Source organism: Myxine glutinosa, chromosome 12 (assembly GCF_964187855.1).
Source record: "Myxine glutinosa chromosome 12, kmMyxGlut1.1, whole genome shotgun sequence".
NCBI lineage: Eukaryota > Metazoa > Chordata > Myxini > Myxiniformes > Myxinidae > Myxine > Myxine glutinosa.
This window is the reverse complement of record NC_136272.1, coordinates 61,950,867-61,974,581: the sequence shown is the minus strand read 5'-3', so window position 1 is coordinate 61,974,581 and position 23,715 is coordinate 61,950,867. Positions and strand designations below refer to the sequence as shown.

Sequence of the window (23,715 nt, the reverse complement as noted above, 5' to 3'; positions counted from 1 at the left end):
TCTCTCTGTTCTCTTCACCCTCTATTTTGCTCAAGGTCATCTGCCATCTGCTTGGAAATCTGACAACATCACCGCTTTGCACAAAAAAGGTGCAAAAACAGATCCCAGCAACTACAGACCAATCAGCCTTCTCCCAATTATCAGCAAAGTCATGGAATCCATCAATGCTTCAGATATGAAATCTTTCCTCTTCTCCAATGGCTTTATCTCTGATCATCAATTTGGTTTCAGACCTGGTCACTCTACTCTGGACATGCTGCTTCTGCTTTCTCAACAATGGATGGAGGTCCTCAATGCCAAACAGGAAATTAGAGCTGTCTCCCTTGACATATCACGTGCCTTCGATACGGTCTGGCACCCCGCTCTGCTCACCAAACTCTCCTTTTTTGGTATCCATGGAAATCTCCACGCATGGCTGGCGGACTTCCCCTCTAGTCGTAGTCAACGTGTGGCCCTGAATGGGTTTCTCTCATCTCTTCCTGTTCAGGCTGGAGTTCCCCAAGGCAGTGTTCTGGGCCCTGTGCTTTTTCTGGTCTTCATCAATGATCTCTCTGACTCTCTTGAAAATACTCTCTATCTCTTTGCTGATGACTCTACTCTCTGTCGCTCCATTCTTCATCCCTCAGATCGACAGTCTGCAGCCTCCTCACTCTATGCAGACCTGGACAAAATCACAGACTGGGCAAACAAGTGGAACATGTCTTTCAATCCTGACAAATCTCACACTCTTACGATGTCTCTCCGAAAAGACCGACTGGACAACCCTCCCATCCACTTTCTGAATAATCCTCTCCAAGAAGTTCTGTCACTCAAGCTTTTGGGTCTCACTATCTGCCATGATCTTTCCTGGGAAAACCACATTTCAAATCTGGCCTCCAAAGCCAGTCACCGACTGGGCATCCTCCGTCGTGCGAAGTCCTTCCTTGGCTCACCTGAGCTCCTCACCACATACAAGGCTTTCATCTGCAGCTCAATGGAATACTGCTCTCCCCTCTGGGCTGGTGCTCCTGCCTCACACCTAGCTCGTCTTCACGCTGTTGAAACCAAAGCATTCAGAATCATTGGAATCTCCCGCGATGAAGCTAACTCCAAGGGCCTCTCACTCACTCACCGCAGGCAGGTTGGTGGTCTTTCCGTCTTCTACCGACTCCTCTCTGGCCTTGCCCCCCCTAGCTCTCTCTGGGCTCTGTCCCGCAAATATTCCTACAGGTCGCACAAGATCTGCCTGCAACCCTCTTATGGTTAAACTGCCAAAATCAAGACTCTCTGCTCACCTTCACTCCTTCATTCCTCTTTTCTCCCGCCTCTGGAACAAACTCCCTCACTCTCTTCAATCCCACTCCACCCTCCAGGTCTTTAAAACAGCTGTTCACCACCATCTCTTATCTCCCCCCATCCAAAACCTTGATCTTTTCTACCCCTGCTAATTTCACCCCAATTCCACTTTTTTGAAATACCAACTTCTGTCCTGGAAGTCCTTGGTGCCCTTGTGTTTTATACTTCTCCCACCCCCCCCCCCCCTTCCCACGCCTCCTCCCCACAAGCCCTCTCCCTCCCACACATCTCCCTGCTCTCAAAAGTTGTGTGCTCTCAAGTGTTTGTGTGCTTCCCCTTCTCTCCCCATCTTGTCTTCCACTCCCTCTTTTTATATATTTTGTTTGTCTGGTTGATTTGTTTGTGAAGTAAATGTCAGCTCTTTCACGAGCCTCGATTCAGTATACAACAAAAAACAAACAACAACAAAAAAAAAACACGCTCACAGAGGAATATGGAGTCTTGAAACACTTTGGTTCTGGATTTGGAACATTGTATGAAATATCGTCACAAACTCACAGAGGAATATGGAGTCTCGCAGCACTTTGGTTCTGGATTTGGCAAATTGTATGGAATATCGTCACAAACTCACGTGCTCACAGAGGAATATGGAGTCTCGCAACACTTTGGTTCTGGATTTGGCAAATTGTATGGAATATCGTCGCAAACTCAAGTGGAAGGAATGTATGGAGACAAAAGGTCTGAAGGTGAATATCGGAAAAACGAAGGTGATGGCATGTGGTAAAGCATGTGGCGAGGTGGAAAGAACTGGGAAGTGGCTATGTGCTGTGTGCAGGAAGGGTGTCGGAGTGAATTTCATTCAATGTACAATGTGCGCTGAGTGGGTTCATCAAAAATGTAGTGGGTTGAGAGGGTCATTAACCAGTGTGGCAGCTACATTCAAGTGTAAGGTGTGCACAGAGGGAGCTGCAGATGGAGGAAATGTTGAGTTGGATCTTGGAGACGGCGTGAAGCTGGAAGGTGTGAAAACATTGTTACCTTGGAGACATGCTGAATGGAGAAGGTGGATCAGACTCGGCAACGGTTGCTGGAATGAGATGTGCATGGAAGAAGTTTCGGGAACTGAGTGGCGTGCTGATGAGGAGGAGAGTGTCGTTGAAGCTGAAGGGAAAAGTGTATGCTGCATGTGTGAGAAGTGTTATGATTTATGGGAGCGAGACATGGGTAATGAACGTAGAGCAGCAACGAAGGCTGGAAAGGGTGGAAATGCGAATGGTTCGGTGGATGTGTGGAGTATCGTTGAGAGAGAGGAAGACAAATGATGATTTGCGAAAGATGATGGGAATAGAGCCTGTGATTGATGCTGTGAAGAGGAACAGGTTGAGATGGTTTGGTCATGTGTTGAGGAAGGATGAAAGTGACTGGTTGAGAAGAGTGATGGAATTGAACGTAGAAGGAAGTAGAGGACGGGGAAGACCGAGAAAGACTTGGCTAAAGATGGTCGAATAAGAAATGCGGGCAAGGGGGTTAACAAGGAGAGATGCAGAAAATAGGGCAAAATGGAGAACATTGTCACGGGGACCGCAAGGCTAACCCCCGCGCTTGCAGGGAAAATGGCCTTAAAATGCCTTTGTTGTTGTTGTATCGTCACAAACTCACATGCTCACAGAGGAATATGGAGCCCAGCAGCACTTTGGATCTGGGTTTGACAAATTGTATGGAATATCGTCGCAAACTCAAGTGGAAGGAATGTATGGAGACAAAAGGTCTGAAGGTGAATATCGGAAAAACGAAGGTGATGGCATGTGGTAAAGCATGTGGCGAGGTGGAAAGAACTGGGAAGCGGCTATGTGCTGTGTGCAGGAAGGGTGTCGGAGTGAATTCCATTCAATGTACAATGTGCGCTGAGTGGGTTCATCAAAAATGTAGTGGGTTGAGAGGGTCATTAACCAGTGTGGCAGCTACATTCAAGTGTAAGGTGTGCACAGAGGGAGCTGCAGATGGAGGAAATGTTGAGTTGGATCTTGGAGACGGCGTGAAGCTGGAAGGTGTGAAAACATTGTTACCTTGGAGACATGCTGAATGGAGAAGGTGGATCAGACTCGGCAACGGTTGCTGGAATGAGATGTGCATGGAAGAAGTTTCGGGAACTGAGTGGCGTGCTGATGAGGAGGAGAGTGTCGTTGAAGCTGAAGGGAAAAGTGTATGCTGCATGTGTGAGAAGTGTTATGATTTATGGGAGCGAGACATGGGTAATGAACGTAGAGCAGCAACGAAGGCTGGAAAGGGTGGAAATGCGAATGGTACGGTGGATGTGTGGAGTATCGTTGAGAGAGAGGAAGACAAATGATGATTTGCAAAAGATGATGGGAATAGAGCCTGTGATTGATGCTGTGAAGAGGAACAGGTTGAGATGGTTTGGTCATGTGTTGAGGAAGGATGAAAGTGACTGGTTGAGAAGAGTGATGGAAATGAATGTAGAAGGAAGTAGAGGACGGGGAAGACCGAGAAAGACTTGGATAAAGATGGTCGAATAAGAAATGCGGGCAAGGGGGTTAACAAGGAGAGATGCAGAAAATAGGGCAAAATGGAGAACATTGTCACGGGGACCGCAAGGCTAACCCCCGCGCTTGCAGGGAAAATGGCCTTAAAATGCCTGTTGTTGTTGTTGTATCGTCACAAACTCACATGCTCACAGAGGAATATGGAGTCCAGCAGCACTTTGGATCTGGGTTTGACAAATTGTACGGAATGTCGTCACAAACTCACATGCTCACAGAGGAATATGGAGTCTAGCAGCACTTTGGATCTGGATTTGACAAATTGTATGGAATATCGTCACAAACTCACATGCACCCAGAGGAATATGGAGTCTAGCAGCACTTTGGATCTGGATTTGACAAATTGTATGGAATGTCGTCACAAACTCACATGCTCACAGAGGAATATGGAGTCTAGCAGCACTTTGGTTCTGGATTTGACAAATTGTATGGAATATCATCACAAACTCACATGCTCACAGAGGAATATGGAGTCTAGCAGCACTTTGGTTCTGGATTTGGCAAATTGTGTCGAATATCGTCACAAACTCACATGCTCACAGAGGAATATGGAGTCCAGCAGCACTTTGGATCTGGGTTTGACAAATTGTACGGAATGTCGTCACAAACTCACATGCTCACAGAGGAATATGGAGTCTAGCAGCACTTTGGATCTGGATTTGACAAATTGTATGGAATATCGTCACAAACTCACATGCACCCAGAGGAATATGGAGTCTAGCAGCACTTTGGATCTGGATTTGACAAATTGTATGGAATGTCGTCACAAACTCACATGCTCACAGAGGAATATGGAGTCTAGCAGCACTTTGGATCTGGATTTGGCAAATTGTATGGAATGTCGTCACAAACTCACATGCTCACAGAGGAATATGGAGTCTAGCAGCACTTTGGATCTGGGTTTGACAAATTGTACGGAATGTCGTCACAAACTCACATGCTCACAGAGGAATATGGAGTCTAGCAGCACTTTGGTTCTGGATTTGACAAATTGTATGGAATATCATCACAAACTCACATGCTCACAGAGGAATATGGAGTCTAGCAGCACTTTGGATCTGGATTTGGCAAATTGTATGGAATGTCGTCACAAACTCACATGCTCACAGAGGAATATGGAGTCTAGCAGCACTTTGGTTCTGGATTTGGCAAATTGCACGGAATGTCGTCACAAACTCACATGCTCACAGAGGAATATGGAGTCTTTTGGATCTGGATTTGGCAAATTGTATGGAATGTCGTCACAAACTCACATGCTCACAGAGGAATATGGAGTCCAGCAGCACTTTGGATCTGGATTTGGAAAATTGTATGGCATGTCGTCACAAACTCACAGAGGAATATGGAGTCTAGCAACACTTTGGATCTGGATTTGGAAAATTGCACGGAATGTCGTCACAAACTCACATGCTCACAGAGGAATATGGAGTCTAGCAACACTTTGGTTCTGGATTTGGCAAATTGCACGGAATGTCGGCACAAACTCACATGCTCACAGAGGAATATGGAGTCTAGCAGCACTTTGGATCTGGATTTGGCAAATTGTACGGAATGTCGTCACAAACTCACATGCTCACAGAGGAATATGGAGTCTAGCAGCACTTTGGATCTGGATTTGGAAAATTGTATGGAATGTCGTCACAAACTCACATGCTGACAGAGGAATATGGAGTCTAGCAGCACTTTGGATCTGGATTTGGCAAATTGGATGGAATGTCGTCACAAACTCACATGCTCACAGAGGAATATGGAGTCTAGCAGCACTTTGGATCTGGATTTGGCAAATTGTATGGAATGTCGTCACAAACTCACATGCTCACAGAGGAATATGGAGTCTAGCAGCACTTTGGTTCTGGATTTGACAAATTGTATGGAATGTCGTCACAAACTCACATGCTCACAGAGGAATATGGAGTCTAGCAGCACTTTGGATCTGGATTTGGTAAATTGTATGGAATGTCGTCACAAACTCACATGCTCAGAGAAGAATATGGAGTCTCGCAGCACTTTGGATCTGGATTTGGCAAATTGTATGGAATGTCGTCACAAACTCACATGCTTACAGAGGAATATGGAGTCGAGCAACACTTTGGATCTGGATTTGACAAATTGTATGGAATATCGTCACAAACGCACATGCACACAGAGGAATATGGAGTCTGGCAACACTTTGGTTCTGGATTTGACAAATTGTATGGAATATCGTCACAAACTCACATGCTCACAGAGGAATATGGAGTCTAGCAGCACTTTGGTTCTGGATTTGGCAAATTGGATAGAATGTCGTCACAAACTCACATGCTCACAGAGGAATATGGAGTCTGGCAACACTTTGGTTCTGGATTTGACAAATTGTATGGAATATCGTCACAAACTCACATGCTGACAGAGGAATATGGAGTCTAGCAGCACTTTGGTTCTGGATTTGGCAAATTGGATAGAATGTCGTCACAAACTCACATGCTGACAGAGGAATATGGAGTCTAGCAGCACTTTGGTTCTGGATTTGGCAAATTGTGTCGAATATCGTCACAAACTCACATGCTGACAGAGGAATATGGAGTCTAGCAGCACTTTGGATCTGGATTTGGCAAATTGGATAGAATGTCGTCACAAACTCACATGCTCACAGAGGAATATGGAGTCTAGCAGCACTTTGGATCTGGATTTGGTAAATTGTATGGAATGTCGTCACAAACTCACATGCTCAGAGAAGAATATGGAGTCTCGCAGCACTTTGGATCTGGATTTGGCAAATTGTATGGAATGTCGTCACAAACTCACATGCTTACAGAGGAATATGGAGTCGAGCAACACTTTGGATCTGGATTTGACAAATTGTATGGAATATCGTCACAAACGCACATGCACACAGAGGAATATGGAGTCTGGCAACACTTTGGTTCTGGATTTGACAAATTGTATGGAATATCGTCACAAACTCACATGCTCACAGAGGAATATGGAGTCTAGCAGCACTTTGGTTCTGGATTTGGCAAATTGGATAGAATGTCGTCACAAACTCACATGCTCACAGAGGAATATGGAGTCTGGCAACACTTTGGTTCTGGATTTGACAAATTGTATGGAATATCGTCACAAACTCACATGCTGACAGAGGAATATGGAGTCTAGCAGCACTTTGGTTCTGGATTTGGCAAATTGGATAGAATGTCGTCACAAACTCACATGCTGACAGAGGAATATGGAGTCTAGCAGCACTTTGGTTCTGGATTTGGCAAATTGTGTCGAATATCGTCACAAACTCACATGCTCACAGAGGAATATGGAGTCTAGCAACACTTTGGTTCTGGATTTGACAAATTGTATGGAATATCGTCACAAACTCACATGCTGACAGAGGAATATGGAGTCTAGCAGCACTTTGGTTCTGGATTTGGCAAATTGGATAGAATGTCGTCACAAACTCACATGCTGACAGAGGAATATGGAGTCTAGCAGCACTTTGGATCTGGATTTGGCAAATTGGATAGAATGTCGTCACAAACTCACATGCTCACAGAGGAATATGGAGTCTAGCAGCACTTTGGATCTGGATTTGGCAAATTGTATGGAATGTCGTCACAAACTCACATGCTCACAGAGGAATATGGAGTCTAGCAGCACTTTGGTTCTGGATTTGACAAATTGTATGGAATGTCGTCACAAACTCACATGCTCACAGAGGAATATGGAGTCTAGCAGCACTTTGGATCTGGGTTTGACAAATTGTACAGAATGTCGTCACAAACTCACATGCTCACAGAGGAATATGGAGTCTAGCAGCACTTTGGATCTGGATTTGACAAATTGTATGGAATGTCGTCACAAACTCACATGCTCACAGAGGAATATGGAGTCTAGCAGCACTTTGGTTCTGGATTTGACAAATTGTATGGAATATCATCACAAACTCACATGCTCACAGAGGAATATGGAGTCTAGCAGCACTTTGGTTCTGGATTTGGCAAATTGTGTCGAATATCGTCACAAACTCACATGCTCACAGAGGAATATGGAGTCTAGCAGCACTTTGGATCTGGATTTGGCAAATTGTATGGAATATCATCACAAACTCACATGCTCACAGAGGAATATGGAGTCGCGCAACACTTTGGTTCTGGATTTGGCAAATTGTATGGAATATCATCACAAACTCACATGCTGACAGAGGAATATGGAGTCGCGCAACACTTTGGTTCTGGATTTGGCAAATTGTACGGAATATCGTCACAAACTCACAGAGGAATATGGAGTCCAGCAGCACTTTGGTTCTGGATTTGGCAAATTATATGGAATATCATCACAAACTCACATGCTCACAGAGGAATATGGAGTCGCGCAACACTTTGGTTCTGGATTTGGCAAATTGTACGGAATATCGTCACAAACTCACATGCACACAGAGGAATATGGAGTCTAGCAGCACTTTGGATCTGGATTTGGCAAATTGTATGGAATATCATCACAAACTCACATGCTCACAGAGGAATATGGAGTCCAGCAGCACTTTGGAGCTGGATTTGACAAATTGTATGGAATATCGTCATAAACTCACATGCTCACAGAGGAATATGGAGTCTCGCAGCACTTTGGCTCTGGATTTGGCAAATTGTATGGAATATCATCACAAACTCACATGCTCACAGAGGAATATGGAGTCTGGCAGCACTTTGGCTCTGGATTTGGCAAATTGTATGGAATATCATCACAAACTCACATGCTCACAGAGGAATATGGAGTCCAGCAGCACTTTCGTTCTGGATTTGGCAAATTGTGTGGAATATCGTCACAAACTCACAGAGGAATATGGAGTATGGCAGCACTTTGGATCTGGATTTGACAAATTGTATGGAATATCATCACAAACTCACAGAGGAATATGGAGTCTAGCAGCACTTTGGATCTGGATTTGGCAAATTGTACGGAATATCGTCACAAACTCACATGCACACAGAGGAATATGGAGTCTAGCAGCACTTTGGATCTGGATTTGGCAAATTGTATGGAATATCATCACAAACTCACATGCTCACAGAGGAATATGGAGTCCAGCAGCACTTTGGAGCTGGATTTGACAAATTGTATGGAATATCGTCATAAACTCACATGCTCACAGAGGAATATGGAGTCTCGCAGCACTTTGGCTCTGGATTTGGCAAATTGTATGGAATATCATCACAAACTCACATGCTCACAGAGGAATATGGAGTCCAGCAGCACTTTCGTTCTGGATTTGGCAAATTGTGTGGAATATCGTCACAAACTCACAGAGGAATATGGAGTATGGCAGCACTTTGGCTCTGGATTTGGCAAATTGTATGGAATGTCATCACAAACTCACATGCTCACAGAGGAATATGGAGTCCAGCAGCACTTTCGTTCTGGATTTGGCAAATTGTGTGGAATATCGTCACAAACTCACAGAGGAATATGGAGTATGGCAGCACTTTGGATCTGGATTTGACAAATTGTATGGAATATCGTCACAAACTCACATGCTCACAGAGGAATATGGAGTCTGGCAACACTTTGGATCTGGATTTGGAAAATTGTACGGAATATCATCACAAACTCACATGCTCACAGAGGAATATGGAGTCTAGCAGCACTTTGGATCTGGATTTGGCAAATTGTACGGAATATCATCACAAACTCACAGAGGAATATGGAGTCTAGCAGCACTTTGGTTCTGGATTTGGCAAATTGTATGGAATATCATCACAAACTCACAGAGGAATATGGAGTCTGGCAACACTTTGGTTCTGGATTTGGCAAATTGTACGGAATATCATCACAAACTCGCATGCTCACAGAGGAATATGGAGTCTGGCAACACTTTGGTTCTGGATTTGGCAAATTGTACGGAATATCATCACAAACTCGCATGCTCACAGAGGAATATGGAGTCTGGCAACACATTGGTTCTGGATTTGGCAAATTGTATGGAATATCGTCACAAACGTCACAAATTTGGCAAAGCATTTCACTAAGGCCAACTGGCACGGTCTTCAAGCAGCCATCAATCATCTGGACTGGTCTCCCATCTCTACTGCCTCTGACATAAATTCTTCCTGGGAATTCTTCCAAAGCAAACTGCTCTCTCTCATGCACAGATTTATCCCATCTCGTCTTCTGTTGTCATACCCTTCCTCCCGTCCATGGTACACGGAATCTTGTGGTGAGGCTATTGCCCAGAAACAACTTGCTTTCGTCTCCTGGAAAGCAAATCCAACGGAAGGAAATCTCATTTCCTTTCACAAAGCCCGAAACAAGTGTGTGTCCACCCTCAGGAGAGCCAGGAAACAATATCTCTCCGTTCTCAGGACCGAACTCTCTTATCTGTCTCCCTCTTCCAAATCCTGGTGGCGTCTGGTCAAATCTGTTTCTGGTGTTTGTTCCCCCTCCATCCCCTCCCTCACCTCAAATGGCCACACGGCTGACTCCGCACGTGAAAAAGCTGAATGCCTCAACTCTGTGTTTGCCTCTAAATCTTGTGTCCCAAACCCATCCCTCTCTGTACCCACCGTACCCAGTCGTACCCAGCTGCTCCTGGACTCTGTGTCCTTTCCTCCTGACAAGGTGGAAAAGTTTCTGTCAACCCTCGACTCGGATTCTGCAACTGGACCTGACGGCATCAGCCCACGGGTCCTAAAATCATGTGCTTCCGCTCTTTCACTCCCTCTCTCTGTTCTCTTCACCCTCTCTTTTGCTCAAGGTCAACTGCCATCTGCTTGGAAATCTGCCAACATCACCGCTTTGCACAAACAAGGTGCAAAAACAGATCCCAGCAACTACAGACCAATCAGCCTTCTCCCAATTATCAGCAAAGTCATGGAATCCATCATTGCTTCAGATATGAAATCTTTCCTCTTCTCCAATGGCTTGATCTCTGATCATCAATTTGGTTTCAGACCTGGACACTCTACTCTGGACATGCTGCTTCTGCTTTCTCAACAATGGATGGAGGTCCTCAATGCCAAACAGGAAATTAGAGCAGTCTCCCTTGACATATCACGTGCCTTCGATACGGTCTGGCACCCCGCTCTGCTCACCAAACTCTCCTCTTTTGGTATCCATGGAAATCTCCACGCATGGCTGGCGGACTTCCTCTCTAGTCGTAGTCAACGTGTGGCCCTGAATGGGTTTCTCTCATCTCCTCTTCCTGTTCAGGCTGGAGTTCCACAAGGCAGTGTTCTAGGCCCTGTCCTTTTTCTGGTCTTCATCAATGATCTCTCTGACTCTCTTGAAAATCCTCTGTATCTCTTTGCTGATGACTCTACTCTCTGTCGCTCCATTCTTCATCCCTCAGATCGGCAGTCTGCTGCCTCCTCACTCTCTGCAGACCTGGACAAAATCACAGACTGGGCAAACAAGTGGAACATGTCTTTCAATCCTGACAAATCTCACACTCTTACGATGTCTCTCCGAAAAGACCGACTGGACAACCCTCCCATCCACTTTCTGAATAATCCTCTCCAAGAAGTTCTGTCACTCAAGCTTTTGGGTCTCACTATCTGCCATGATCTTTCCTGGGAAAACCACATTTCAAATCTGGCCTCCAAAGCCAGTCGCCGACTGGGCATCCTCCGTCGTGCGAAGTCCTTCCTTGGCACACCTGAGCTCCTCACCACATACAAGGCTTTCATCCGCAGCTCAATGGAATACTGCTCTCCCCTCTGGGCTGGTGCTCCTGCCTCACACCTAGCTCGTCTTCACGCTGTTGAAACCAAAGCATTCAGAATTATTGGAATCTCCCGCGATGAAGCTAACTCCAAGGGCCTCTCACTCACTCACCGCAGGCAGGTTGGTGGTCTTTCCATCTTCTACCGACTCCTCTCTGGCCTTGCCCCCCCAGCTCTCTCTGGGCTCTGTCCCGCAAATATTCCTACAGGTCGCACAAGATCTGCCTGCAACCCTCTTATGGTCAAACTGCCAAAATCAAGACTCTCTGCTCACCTTCACTCCTTCATTCCTCTTTTCTCCCGCCTCTGGAACAAACTCCCTCACTCTCTTCAATCCCACTCCACCCTCCAGGTCTTTAAAACAGCTGTTCACCACCATCTCTTATCTTCCCCCATCCAAAACCTTGATCTTTTCTACCCCCGCTAATTTCACCCCAATTCCACTTTTTTGAAATGCCAACTTCTGGCCTGGAAGTCATTGGTGTCCTTGTGTTTTATACTTCTCCCTCCACCCCCCCCCCCCCTTCCCATGCCTCCTCCCCCCAGGCCCTCTCCCTTCCACACATCTCCCTGCTCTCAAATGTTGTGTTTGTGTGCTTCACCTTCTCTCCCCATCTTGTTTTCCGCTCCCGCTTTTTATATATTTTGTTTGTCTGGTTGATTTGTTTGTGAAGTAAATGTTAGCTCTTTCACGAGCCTCGATTCAGTATACAAAAAAAAAAAAAAAAAAAAAAAAAAAAAAAAAAAAAAAAAAAAAAAAAAAAAAAAAAAAAAAAAACTCACAGAGGAATATGGAGTCTGGCAACACTTTGGTTCTGGATTTGGCAAATTGTACGGAATATCATCACAAACTCGCATGCTCACAGAGGAATATGGAGTCTGGCAACACATTGGTTCTGGATTTGGCAAATTGTACGGAATATCATCACAAACTCACATGCACACATAGGAATATGGAGTCTGGCAACACTTTGGTTCTGGATTTGGCAAATTGTATGGAATATCATCACAAACTCGCATGCTCACAGAGGAATATGGAGTCTGGCAACACTTTGGTTCTGGATTTGGCAAATTGTACGGAATATCATCACAAACTCGCATGCTCACAGAGGAATATGGAGTCTGGCAACACTTTGGTTCTGGATTTGGCAAATTGTACGGAATATCATCACAAACTCGCATGCTCACAGAGGAATATGGAGTCTGGCAACACTTTGGTTCTGGATTTGGCAAATTGTACGGAATATCATCACAAACTCGCATGCTCACAGAGGAATATGGAGTCTGGCAACACATTGGTTCTGGATTTGGCAAATTGTATGGAATATCATCACAAACTCACAGAGGAATATGGAGTCTGGCAACACTTTGGTTCTGGATTTGGCAAATTGTATGGAATATCATCACAAACTCACAGAGGAATATGGAGTCTGGCAACACTTTGGTTCTGGATTTGGCAAATTGTACGGAATATCATCACAAACTCGCATGCTCACAGAGGAATATGGAGTCTGGCAACACATTGGTTCTGGATTTGGCAAATTGTATGGAATGTCGTCACAAACTCACATGCAAATTGTACGGATGTCGTCACAAACTCACTTTGGATCTGGATTTGGCTGACCCTCGCAGACTCACCTTGAGTCGTCTTGCCCGAGTTTGAATCCCACCCAGATATAAAGTGCCATCCCATGTTTCACAGGTGGAGTGATCCGTCAATGTGTGTGCCGTTCCTCGGATGGACGTTAAACTGGCGCCCCGTCTGCTAACATTAGTTGGTGGAGGTTAAATATCCCATGGTGTCTTTCATGAAGCGTCGGCAAGTTATTTCCAGCACCCTCAACAAATTCCTGCGCTAACAACTGCTGGGAAAACAATGGCAAAACCATCCAGTATAACCATTGCCAAGCAACTGTTTCAGCAGCACCGACGCTCTGTGACGGAGTATGGTACACATGGTGCATCAGTGTAGTACATGTATTATGTGGCCACAGCAGCACCGACGCTCTGTGACGGAGTATGGTACACATGGTACATCAGTGTAGTAAATGTATTATGTGGCCACAGCAGCACCGACGCTCTGTGACGGAGTATGGTACACATGGTGCATCAGTATAGTAAATGTATTATGTGGCCACAGCAGCACCGACGCTCTGTGACGGAGTATGGTACACATGGTGCATCAGTGTAGTAAATGTATTATGTGGCCACAGCAGCACCGACGCTCTGTGACGGAGTATGGTACACATGGTGCATCAGTATAGTAAATGTATTATGTGGCCACAGCAACACCGACGCTCTGTGACGGAGTATGGTACACATGGTGCATCAGTATAGTAAATGTATTATGTGGCCACAGCAGCACCGACGCTCTGTGACGGAGTATGGTACACATGGTGCATCAGTATAGTAAATGTATTATGTGGCCACAGCAGCACCGACGCTCTGTGACGGAGTATGGTACACATGGTGCATCAGTATAGTAAATGTATTATGTGGCCACAGCAGCACCGACGCTCTGTGACGGAGTATGGTACACATGGTGCATCAGTATAGTAAATGTATTATGTGGCCACAGCAACACCGACGCTCTGTGACGGAGTATGGTACACATGGTGGATCAGTATAGTAAATGTATTATGTGGCCACAGCAGCACCGACGCTCTGTGACGGAGTATGGTACACATGGTACATCAGTATAGTAAATGTATTATGTGGCCACAGCAGCACCGATCTCTGTGACGGAGTATGGTACACATGGTACATCAGTATAGTAAATGTATTATGTGGCCACAGCAGCACCGACGCTCTGTGACGGAGTATGGTACACATGGTGCATCAGTATAGTAAATGTATTATGTGGCCACAGCAGCACCGACGCTCTGTGACGGAGTATGGTACACATGGTACATCAGTATAGTAAATGTATTATGTGGCCACAGCAGCACCGACGCTCTGTGACGGAGTATGGTACACATGGTGCATCAGTATAGTAAATGTATTATGTGGCCACAGCAGCACCGACGCTCTGTGACGGAGTATGGTACACATGGTGCATCAGTATAGTAAATGTATTCTGTGGCCACAGCAGCACCGATCTCTGTGACGGAGTATGGTACACATGGTGCATCAGTATAGTAAATGTATTCTGTGGCCACAGCAGCACCGATCTCTGTGACGGAGTATGGTACACATGGTACATCAGTATAGTAAATGTATTACGTGGCCACAGCAGCACCGACGCTCTGTGACGGAGTATGGTACACATGGTGCATCAGTATAGTAAATGTATTATGTGGCCACAGCAGCACCGATCTCTGTGACGGAGTATGGTACACATGGTACATCAGTATAGTAAATGTATTATGTGGCCACAGCAACACCGACGCTCTGTGACGGAGTATGGTACACATGGTGCATCAGTATAGTAAATGTATTATGTGGCCACAGCAGCACCGACGCTCTGTGACGGAGTATGGTACACATGGTACATCAGTATAGTAAATGTATTACGTGGCCACAGCAGCACCGACGCTCTGTGACGGAGTATGGTACACATGGTGCATCAGTATAGTAAATGTATTATGTGGCCACAGCAACACCGACGCTCTGTGACGGAGTATGGTACACATGGTGCATCAGTATAGTAAATGTATTCTGTGGCCACAGCAGCACCGATCTCTGTGACGGAGTATGGTACACATGGTGCATCAGTATAGTAAATGTATTATGTGGCCACAGCAACACCGACGCTCTGTGACGGAGTATGGTACACATGGTACATCAGTATAGTAAATGTATTATGTGGCCACAGCAGCACCGACGCTCTGTGACGGAGTATGGTACACATGGTGCATCAGTATAGTAAATGTATTATGTGGCCACAGCAGCACCGACGCTCTGTGACGGAGTATGGTACACATGGTACATCAGTATAGTAAATGTATTATGTGGCCACAGCAGCACCGACGCTCTGTGACGGAGTATGGTACACATGGTACATCAGTATAGTAAATGTATTATGTTGTCCGCCACTTTTGTTCAGCAGTGGATGTAGCTCCATGTTGTCGGTCAGAACTTTTATTAAAATATCACAAGAGAAGGAGACACAGAATTAGAGACATGGATGTCCTTGTCTCTGGGTTAAGCAAACTCTTTCGGTCGAAGGTCAAGTGGTAAAACCGATAAGTTGATACTTTCCAAACAATGTAATGTCATCCCTCTGTCGCACAGAGGTAACCTTTGTGTGTCGTATGGTCACATCTCGGACACTGCGGCGTGCGGGGAGTAGAAGGAACCGCGTGGTGGAGGTAACGGGTCACCGAGTGTGTTGGAGTTCCAAGGTGGAGAGTCCCCTCAGTGGGGAGATCCTGGTGGCCATGTGCCGTCCACTTGCCTGGCCTGGTTCCCACTCTGGACCGGCACAATGGGCGTTCTGCACATGGCACGAACTGGATATGAAATACCGTTCATGCTGTACCAGGTGATTGGAGGGAATGCACATACCTCATATGTTGAACACAATATACATGGTTAAATAGGATGAAAGGGGCTTCCATTTATTAGGTATTCAAAAATTGCACAATTTTGACCCTCCCCTCCCATTATATACTCTATACATTCTTTCAACCTCCCCTCTGAACCCCCCCCCCTCCATCCCACCCACCTCCTACCCCAACTCCCCAACCCCTCCTGCCCCACCTCCTACCCCTCCCCCCATCCCACCCCACCTCCTACCCCTCCCCCCCATCCCACCCCACCTCCTGCCCCTCCCCCCATCTCCTGCCCCCTCCCCCATCCCACCCACCTCCTACCCCCTTCCCCCATCCCACCCCACCTCCATACCCCCTCCCCCCATCCCACCCACCTCCTACCCCCTCCCCCATCCCACCCACCTCCTACCCCCTCCCCCCATCCCACCCACCTCCTACCCCCTCCCCCCATCCCACCCACCTCCTACCCTCACCCCATCCCACCCACCCACCTCCTGCCCCCTCCCCCATCCCACCCACCTCCTACCCCCTCCCCCCATCCCACCCACCTCCTACCCCCTCCCCCCATCCCACCCACCTCCTACCCCTCCCCCCATCCCACCCACCTCCTACCCCCTCCCCCCATCCCACCCACCTCCTACCCCCTCCCCCCATCCCACCCACCTCCTACCCCCTCCCCCCATCCCACCCACCTCCTACCCCCTCCCCCCATCCCACCCACCTCCTGCCCCCTCCCCCATCCCACCCACCTCCTACCCCCCTCCCCCCATCCCACCCACCTCCTACCCCCTCCCCCCATCCCACCCACCTCCTACCCCCTCCCCCCATCCCACCCACCTCCTACCCCCCTCCCCCCATCCCACCCACCTCCTGCCCCCTCCCCCCATCCCACCCACCTCCTACCCCCTCCCCCCATCCCACCCACCTCCTGCCCCCTCCCCCCATCCCACCCACCTCCTACCCCAACTTCCTCCCCCATCGCATCAATCTCCTGATCAAGTTCGCTGATCTGTTGACGATGAAGCCTTCCCATGATTTTTCAAACAAACGACTTTGGGCCTAATATCAGGTTTTATTAGCAACGTGATACCTGAAATCTACCTCGGCTTCCTCATCCTCCAGCACGTCTTTCTTTCTGGAGTTCCAACCAGAAGAACTGAGTGGTTCTTCCTGGTACCGACAGGTGCACCCAGATCATCTCTCTGAGGCTCGGATGCTTCACTCCACGTGCTGTAAGTCGTTGTGTAACACTCCAGCCGTACAGGTAACCACTTGCTTTGGGCCCATCTATTTATTATGTATGCATTGTCCTTGTGTATGTGGGGGCAGGGTCAAAATTTGTTACAGGCTGATATAATAATGTTGACCCCCTTGTGTTATGACATCATCGGTGTTCAAAATTCAAAGTAGAGATAAACTAATGTTGGGCCCATCGCGGTGTTTTACCTGTTGAAAAGCGATGACGTGTATGATTTGTTTGTGGAATTGCAAACCTGTCCTCCTTTTCAAATCGTGTCTCGATTACGCACAATCCTTTTGGCTTTCTTCTTCATCCTGCACAATTCCTCCCTCCATCCTTGGCAGTGAGTGGAGAGGAGGTGGTTTGTGAGGGAGTGCTAAAGATGGTCACCAAGTCAGGACAATGGTTGTGGGTTCAGGTGACAGCAATGCGGAAGCGAGATCCACATACGATCCGGTGTACAAACTCGATTATCAGGTGAGTTTACCTTGAAACCGTCGTTGGTGCTAGACCTGGAAGTAAAACGTTTTTTTTGAAAGGTTGCAATTGGAGCTTTGATTTGAATGTTATATTCTCAATTCCTTTGACCAATCGCTGTGTATCACGTGTCATGACAGTGAACAGGTGGCGAAATTCCTTCTCCATCAAACCCCGGTACCTTCAAATCCGAAAGCATCATCCATATCTCCTCATGTAACTGACACTTCGGCAAACATCAATCCCAGGAACAGGGGACATTGCACGTACCGATCTTTGACTCCTGCTTCACAGTCATCCGAGGTCTCCACCATTTCATCCTCTGTAACTCACCTGAGGACGAGGCCCAGACAATCCGAATTAAGTTCCGTTAATAAACACAGAATCCCTGTTCCTCACAAAGCCACGCCAATTCAGGGATTTTGCGCGTGCCCACAACTTCCTGGCACCTCTGGAAATGGCGAAGCTGAGGCGGCACCTCAGCCTACACACCTGTGTGGAAATGATGAGACCCCGTCAAATTACAACGGTCTGAGCCAAGAGGATCCAGTGCCAGCAAAGAGGGCAAGAATGGATGAGGACCTGTCGGAGTTGAGTGAAGACCTGGCAGAGCTGGTGGACCAAATCTTGAGATCAGAGCATTCGTGGGCCTGGGGATCAGATTCCCATCATGTAGCTATTCCATCCAATGACAACTTTGTCACGTGTCCTTCTCCGGCTGTGGTAGTACCTTGTACGCACCTCCACACCGCGGCACCACCTGTTACTGGAAGCGGTATCTCAGAGAAACCACCACAGAAGACTTCAAACAACTTCTCAAACCCAAGTAGCAGGAACTCCTCTTTCCTGTGCCTACAAAATCCGGGTCCTTCCTTACAAGGCGCTGTTATTGAGGCCGATCTCCGGCTAAACTTTGACGCACTTGAGATGCGGAATGACTGCGTCTTCAATGCTGAATACCCATCGTTGTACACCGGAAGTTGGTGTGGTGGTGACGTAACAGAATCGGGCCAGCACGGTTTTGGTGTCGGTGAAAGCGATTTGCAAATCACCAAGTCATCAAAAATGAACCGACTTGATGATGGATTTGGCGTCTCAATCCTCAATTGGGACTTGCTGGATGAACTGGAATCGCTCCTCAGCCTGGGAATTTCCACAACCGAGCAACCTCTTCATGATTCCAGCACATTCCCCCTCACTGGTTTCCTCTATGACAGAATGCCAGGTGGGTTGATGCAAAATGGTGGAGGATCGGATCGATCCTCAGTAATGAATGCCCGATGCAGATGTGCTGGTGAATCAGTTTCCTGGGACACAGTCCAGGTCGGGTCGCCACTCCGAGTCGGGAAGTTAGGTAGGTAACTTGGAATTTGCACAGGGTGCCGGATTTAGCTTGCCTACCCTTTGCGGACACTTTGCGTGATCTTTAAGTCCATCAACCAATGTCGGTAGAGAGGACGCCAAGTTTATCGTCGATCCGAGGAACAGCACACACATTCATGAATCCCCTTTATTTTTTTGGTATAAAAGATCGAGGCTCGTGTAAGGGCAAACATTAATCACAAAAAAACAACGGACACATAAAACATAAGATAAAGGGAGCGGGAGACAAGATGGAGAGAGAGAGGGAAGCACACAAGTACAACAGCAGAGAACAGGGACATCGGAAGATCTGTGGGAGGGAGAGGACTTGGGGGAGGAGGTGTGGAAATGGGAGTGGTGGGGGGGAGGGTGGGAGAGGTAAAAAACACATGGACACTGCTAGGACTTCCAGGAAAGAAGTCGGAATTACAAAGAAGTGTATCTGGGGTGAATTAGCGGGGGTAGAAAAGATCAAGGTTTTGGATGGGGGAAGATAAGAGATGGTGGTGAACAGCTGTTTTCAACACCTGGAGGGTGGAGTGGGATTGAAGAGAGTGAGGGAATTTATTCCAGAGGCGGAAGAAAAGGGGAATGAAAGAGTGAAGGTGAGCAGAGAGTCTTGATTTCGTCAGTTTAACCAGAAGAGGGTTGCAGGCAGATCTTGTGCGACCTGTAGGAATATTTGGGAGACAGAGCACAGACAGAGCTGGGGGAGCAAGGCCGGAGAGGAGTCGGTAGAAGACAAAGACCACCAACCTGCCTGCGGTGAGAGTGAGAGGCCCTTGGAGTTAGCTTCATCGCGGGAGATTCCAATGATTCTGAAACCTTGCCAGTGAAACACCAGGATGATCGTTTATAGCTGGGTCAGGATTCAAACCCAGACGAGACAGCCTGGAGTGGGAGTAGTGCGGAACTCGAGACCATCCTGCCATGTCGATCGATATATTCTAGTTACACAAACTTATGTATTTCCTTCAAGTCCAATTACTCGTATATTTATTTGTGTGTAAATGACCACATTTCCTCCCACTGGGTTTGCACTGTCCACACATTGTGTCGACGCCCTTGTGCTACGATTGGCTCGCTGCAGCTATCCAATACCTGCCCCTCCAGATTAACGGAAGTTTTCAGTTCATATTTCAGAGGCCAAAGTACACCATAGTACGGCACGTTGGTGGACATTACTAAACGTTGCAAAGTTGTCGGTCTGATTGACACTCATGGGAGAGCATGGCTTCAGGCTAGTTCTGATTCGTTAGGCCTTCCTGAGAGATACTCTCCCAGGATTGGCAAAAAAAGAAGAATTTTTTTATTAAACTTTATCTTCCAAGTGTTTGACTTCCTCCTTCCGACCATCGCCACTGCAGTAACCGTGCACCGTTATTCATTTGATTTAAACAACGATAAAGATTGTGGGGGTACAACACCAGCAGTAAACACACACGATGAGGTTCGGTCGGCTGTTCATCCATCGTACATGGGAAGTTGCAAATCTGCAGAATAGATGAGCAGACATGAGATGAAACATCTGGATTTAAACATACGTGTCATCATAAAAGCTCGGGTCGACGAGCATTCCTTGTTTTACCATATTTTACCTTCCGGTTGATAACGCAAGGCCTTTCTCGTTTCTTCATTTCAGGCAATACTTCATGCCGGCCCTTGCCTGGAGCAACCGTGACCTTCTGACCGCAGCATTTTCGGCAACACACGAGTACATTCATCAAGGGAATGAGTTCAATACCTCACATACACCACTTCCGCCACCGGTCAACCTGCCATCTTCCTGGATTGAAAACACTGGAACACGAGGTCACAGCTGAGGGAAATCTATTTATTATGTACATAGGGGAACGGATTGGGATAAATTGTGAAAAGCAAGAACGGAAGATAAAACGAATATGTGGGTGTGGGAGTCTTGGTGTGGTGCTAGATGCCTGTTCGGCCTCAGAGGCTACTAGGCCTGTATAATGTTGACATATGAAGAAGAAACCACAAGGGGTCGGAAATAATGAAATCACGAGAAATCAATTGATGACCCTTCAGAAATACCTTTTTGTGCGTGCGCACAGAACACCGTCAGCGTAAAATCAGAGAAACGTTTCTACGATTCAAATCTCCTATTGAATGTATGTATAAATAAATATTTATCGGCTGTAACGGCATGCGAATGATTATGGCAGTTATGATTTATGGGAGCGAGACATGGGTAATGAATGTAGAGCAGCAACGAAGGCTGGAAAGGGTGGAAATGCGAATGGTTCGACGGATGTGCGGAGTATCGTTGAGAGAGAGGAAGACAAATGATGAATTGCGAAAGATGATGGCAATAGAGCCTGTGATTGATGCTGTGAAGAGGAACAGGTTGAGATGGTTTGGTCATGTGTTGAGGAAGGATGAAAGTGACTGGTTGAGAAGAGTGATGGAAATGAATGTAGAAGGAAGTAGAAGACGGGGAAGACCGAGAAAGACTTGGCTAAAGATGGTGGAAGAAGAAATGCGGGCAAGGGGGTTAACATGGGGAGATGCAGAAAATAGGGCAAAATGGAGAAGATTGTCATGGGGACCGCAAGGCTAACCCCCGCTCTAGCAGGGAAAATGGCCTTAAAATGCATGTTGTTGTTGTTGTTGTCATTGTAACGACAAATATTAAAATTGTGGATTTTAAAAACTTTGTTTTTTCAAAATTTGCATTTGTCTTGAGAATGTTTTATATACTTGTCATGCATGTTATACGTCTTTTGGGACTTCCTGGCAGTACGGACACTCGTCCGATCAGGTCGAACGTCCCAGACACGAGTGTCACAAACTCAACCTGGGGCCGGCCTGTCCCGTTCGGTAAGCAAAGGTTTCTCACGCCACAAGATCATCGAAGAAATGGAATCTTTCACACATTTCCATTGGGATTGGAAGCAAAAATGCTGTGAAAAGCAGGAAGTCCAATAAGGTAATAAAGTGGCAATGCTTCCTCTTCTTCCTCATTATATCCAAACAGAAAATATTTCTCGACCTCCCCTCTGCCACAGAAAAGGCGGTCCTTGGAAAGAAAAAAAAAACCAAAGTATAATGTGATAGCAGAAGTAATGGGAACACAGACTTGTGATAAATGAACTGAACTGCGAGGGATGGCTCGTGGCATCAAGAGGTGCAGCTTTGTTCAGAGCAAAACACACCTGAGAAATCGACCCAATAGAGCTCAATATTTAAACAGGTATTTACAGGATTTGGGACTCGAACTGGGAAATCCACCAGAAATATATACAAAACGGACGAGGTAGAAACAGCACCGAGGTGTCCGATAAGAGGAGCGACCATGGTCACACCCACGGGTCCACGTCAACCCACGGCGGCCTCGGAATCTGCAAGCTGCACCTGGAACACGATGACGTCACTCGCGCGCAGCAGAGCTGCCGGCTGTTTGCCCAGGGGCGTCTCCAGGTCGTGAACGGCCACGCTGCTAAAAGGTACATCGGCGCAGGTGAACCGGGCGCGCATGCGCAATCGCTCGTACAGGGTGAACTCGGCGGGCCGCCCTCCGAGGGCGAGCAGGCAACGTACGAAACGCTCACGCAACGTCGCACGCACCGCACGATCCTCGTCAGCTCGTGCAGAGTCTGCGTGACCCGCACCCAGCCCGGGTAGAGTGAACAGAGCCTTAAAGCGAGCCGAGCTCGGGTCAAATCCCTTTCCTCCTCCCGGTCCCCGTGGGAGCCGTAATATCGGCACCGGTCGGGGAAAGCTGCAGGAAAGCCTCGGGCGCCGATTGGAAGCAGACTCGCTCTCTGTAGCACACCCACCGTCCCGCACCATCAGCACCACCCTGCCCGGCTCTTCGGCGCCTCCAAGGGCGGCGTTCGCTCCATCTGGTGGATCCTCCGTCCGTACGGCGACCGTGAGAATCTCCACGGCTTCCCCACCCTCGCCAGCTCCATCACTTCCATGCGCCTCGTTTTCCTCCAGCACCCCAGCCATCCTTTTGTAGGTTGCGTTTACCACCTCACACAAGGTCCTGCACACAAAAGGCCTTTATAAGTACGATGAATCACCACAACACATTCAACGGTAAAATAACAAATGAGGCGGTTAAAAGCAGTGAAAAGGGCAAAGAAATAAAGAGTACGTAATTATAGGCTACTTGGCGCGTAAATGTGTGACTGACAGTGACAGGACAAGTTAGTAAACTCACACGTGCAAATGAAATGGTATTACCTTGATTCTGCCAAGATTAAGGTTTTTCTTCAGATTTAGAACAACAGTAACACACATATAACACTGAATAATCAATAACTTTATCATCAAAGTACCTTATTTTCCAATCAAAGCGAAAAACTAAACGACAGACCAGCTGAACTAAACTGACATGTGTCAATACACCATCTATTGTCAAGCCGTTATCTGCACCGCCATAATCCTCAAGAGATGATTTTAAAAAACGAGTATCGAGAAAGAAGAGATAAAACAATTAGGTAAAGGGTGCACGAAGAAAAAATAACAATAATGGGAAGATGGTAACTCAAAATACGTCCAACAATTCCGAACCATTTTTCCCCTCAGAAAGGGAATGTTTTTAGGATCAGATTGGAAAGTCCGTTTTTGTTCCACCTCGTATCAGAATATTATTT

General features: G+C 47.0%; 2 protein-coding genes across 2 annotated transcripts; one reads left to right on the top strand and one right to left on the bottom strand.

Moving 5' to 3' along the window:
* Positions 1 to 17,138: 17,138 nt before the first annotated feature.
* Positions 17,139 to 22,039, top strand: LOC144888395 (uncharacterized). Its single transcript, XM_078766268.1, has 4 exons — positions 17,139 to 17,246; positions 17,599 to 17,731; positions 17,872 to 18,956; positions 21,852 to 22,039. The coding sequence occupies exons 1-4, from the start codon at positions 17,228 to 17,230 to the stop codon at positions 22,037 to 22,039; spliced, it is 1,425 nt and encodes a 474-aa protein (XP_078622394.1). The 5' UTR covers positions 17,139 to 17,227.
* On the bottom strand, positions 20,907 to 23,314 carry LOC144888533 (gem-associated protein 7-like). The gene is made up of 2 exons (XM_078766871.1): positions 23,303 to 23,314; positions 20,907 to 23,102 (listed from the first exon to the last, which is right to left on the bottom strand). Exon 2 carries the CDS (start codon positions 23,063 to 23,065, stop codon positions 22,430 to 22,432), a length of 636 nt encoding a protein of 211 aa, XP_078622997.1. The 5' UTR covers positions 23,066 to 23,102; positions 23,303 to 23,314; the 3' UTR covers positions 20,907 to 22,429.
* Between the last annotated feature and the right edge of the window lie 401 nt (positions 23,315 to 23,715).

Excerpts from the sequence above, each read along its gene's own strand:
- LOC144888395 (XM_078766268.1), top strand. Across the intron at positions 17,732-17,871 it reads TGTACAAACTCGATTATCAG|TGAACAGGTGGCGAAATTCC; the intron begins GTGAGTTTACCT and ends GTGTCATGACAG. Across the intron at positions 18,957-21,851 it reads CCTCTATGACAGAATGCCAG|TACGGACACTCGTCCGATCA; the intron begins GTGGGTTGATGC and ends ACTTCCTGGCAG.
- LOC144888533 (XM_078766871.1), bottom strand. The coding sequence starts at position 23,065 with ATGGCTGGGGTGCTGGAGGAAAACGAGGCGCATGGAAGTGATGGAGCT.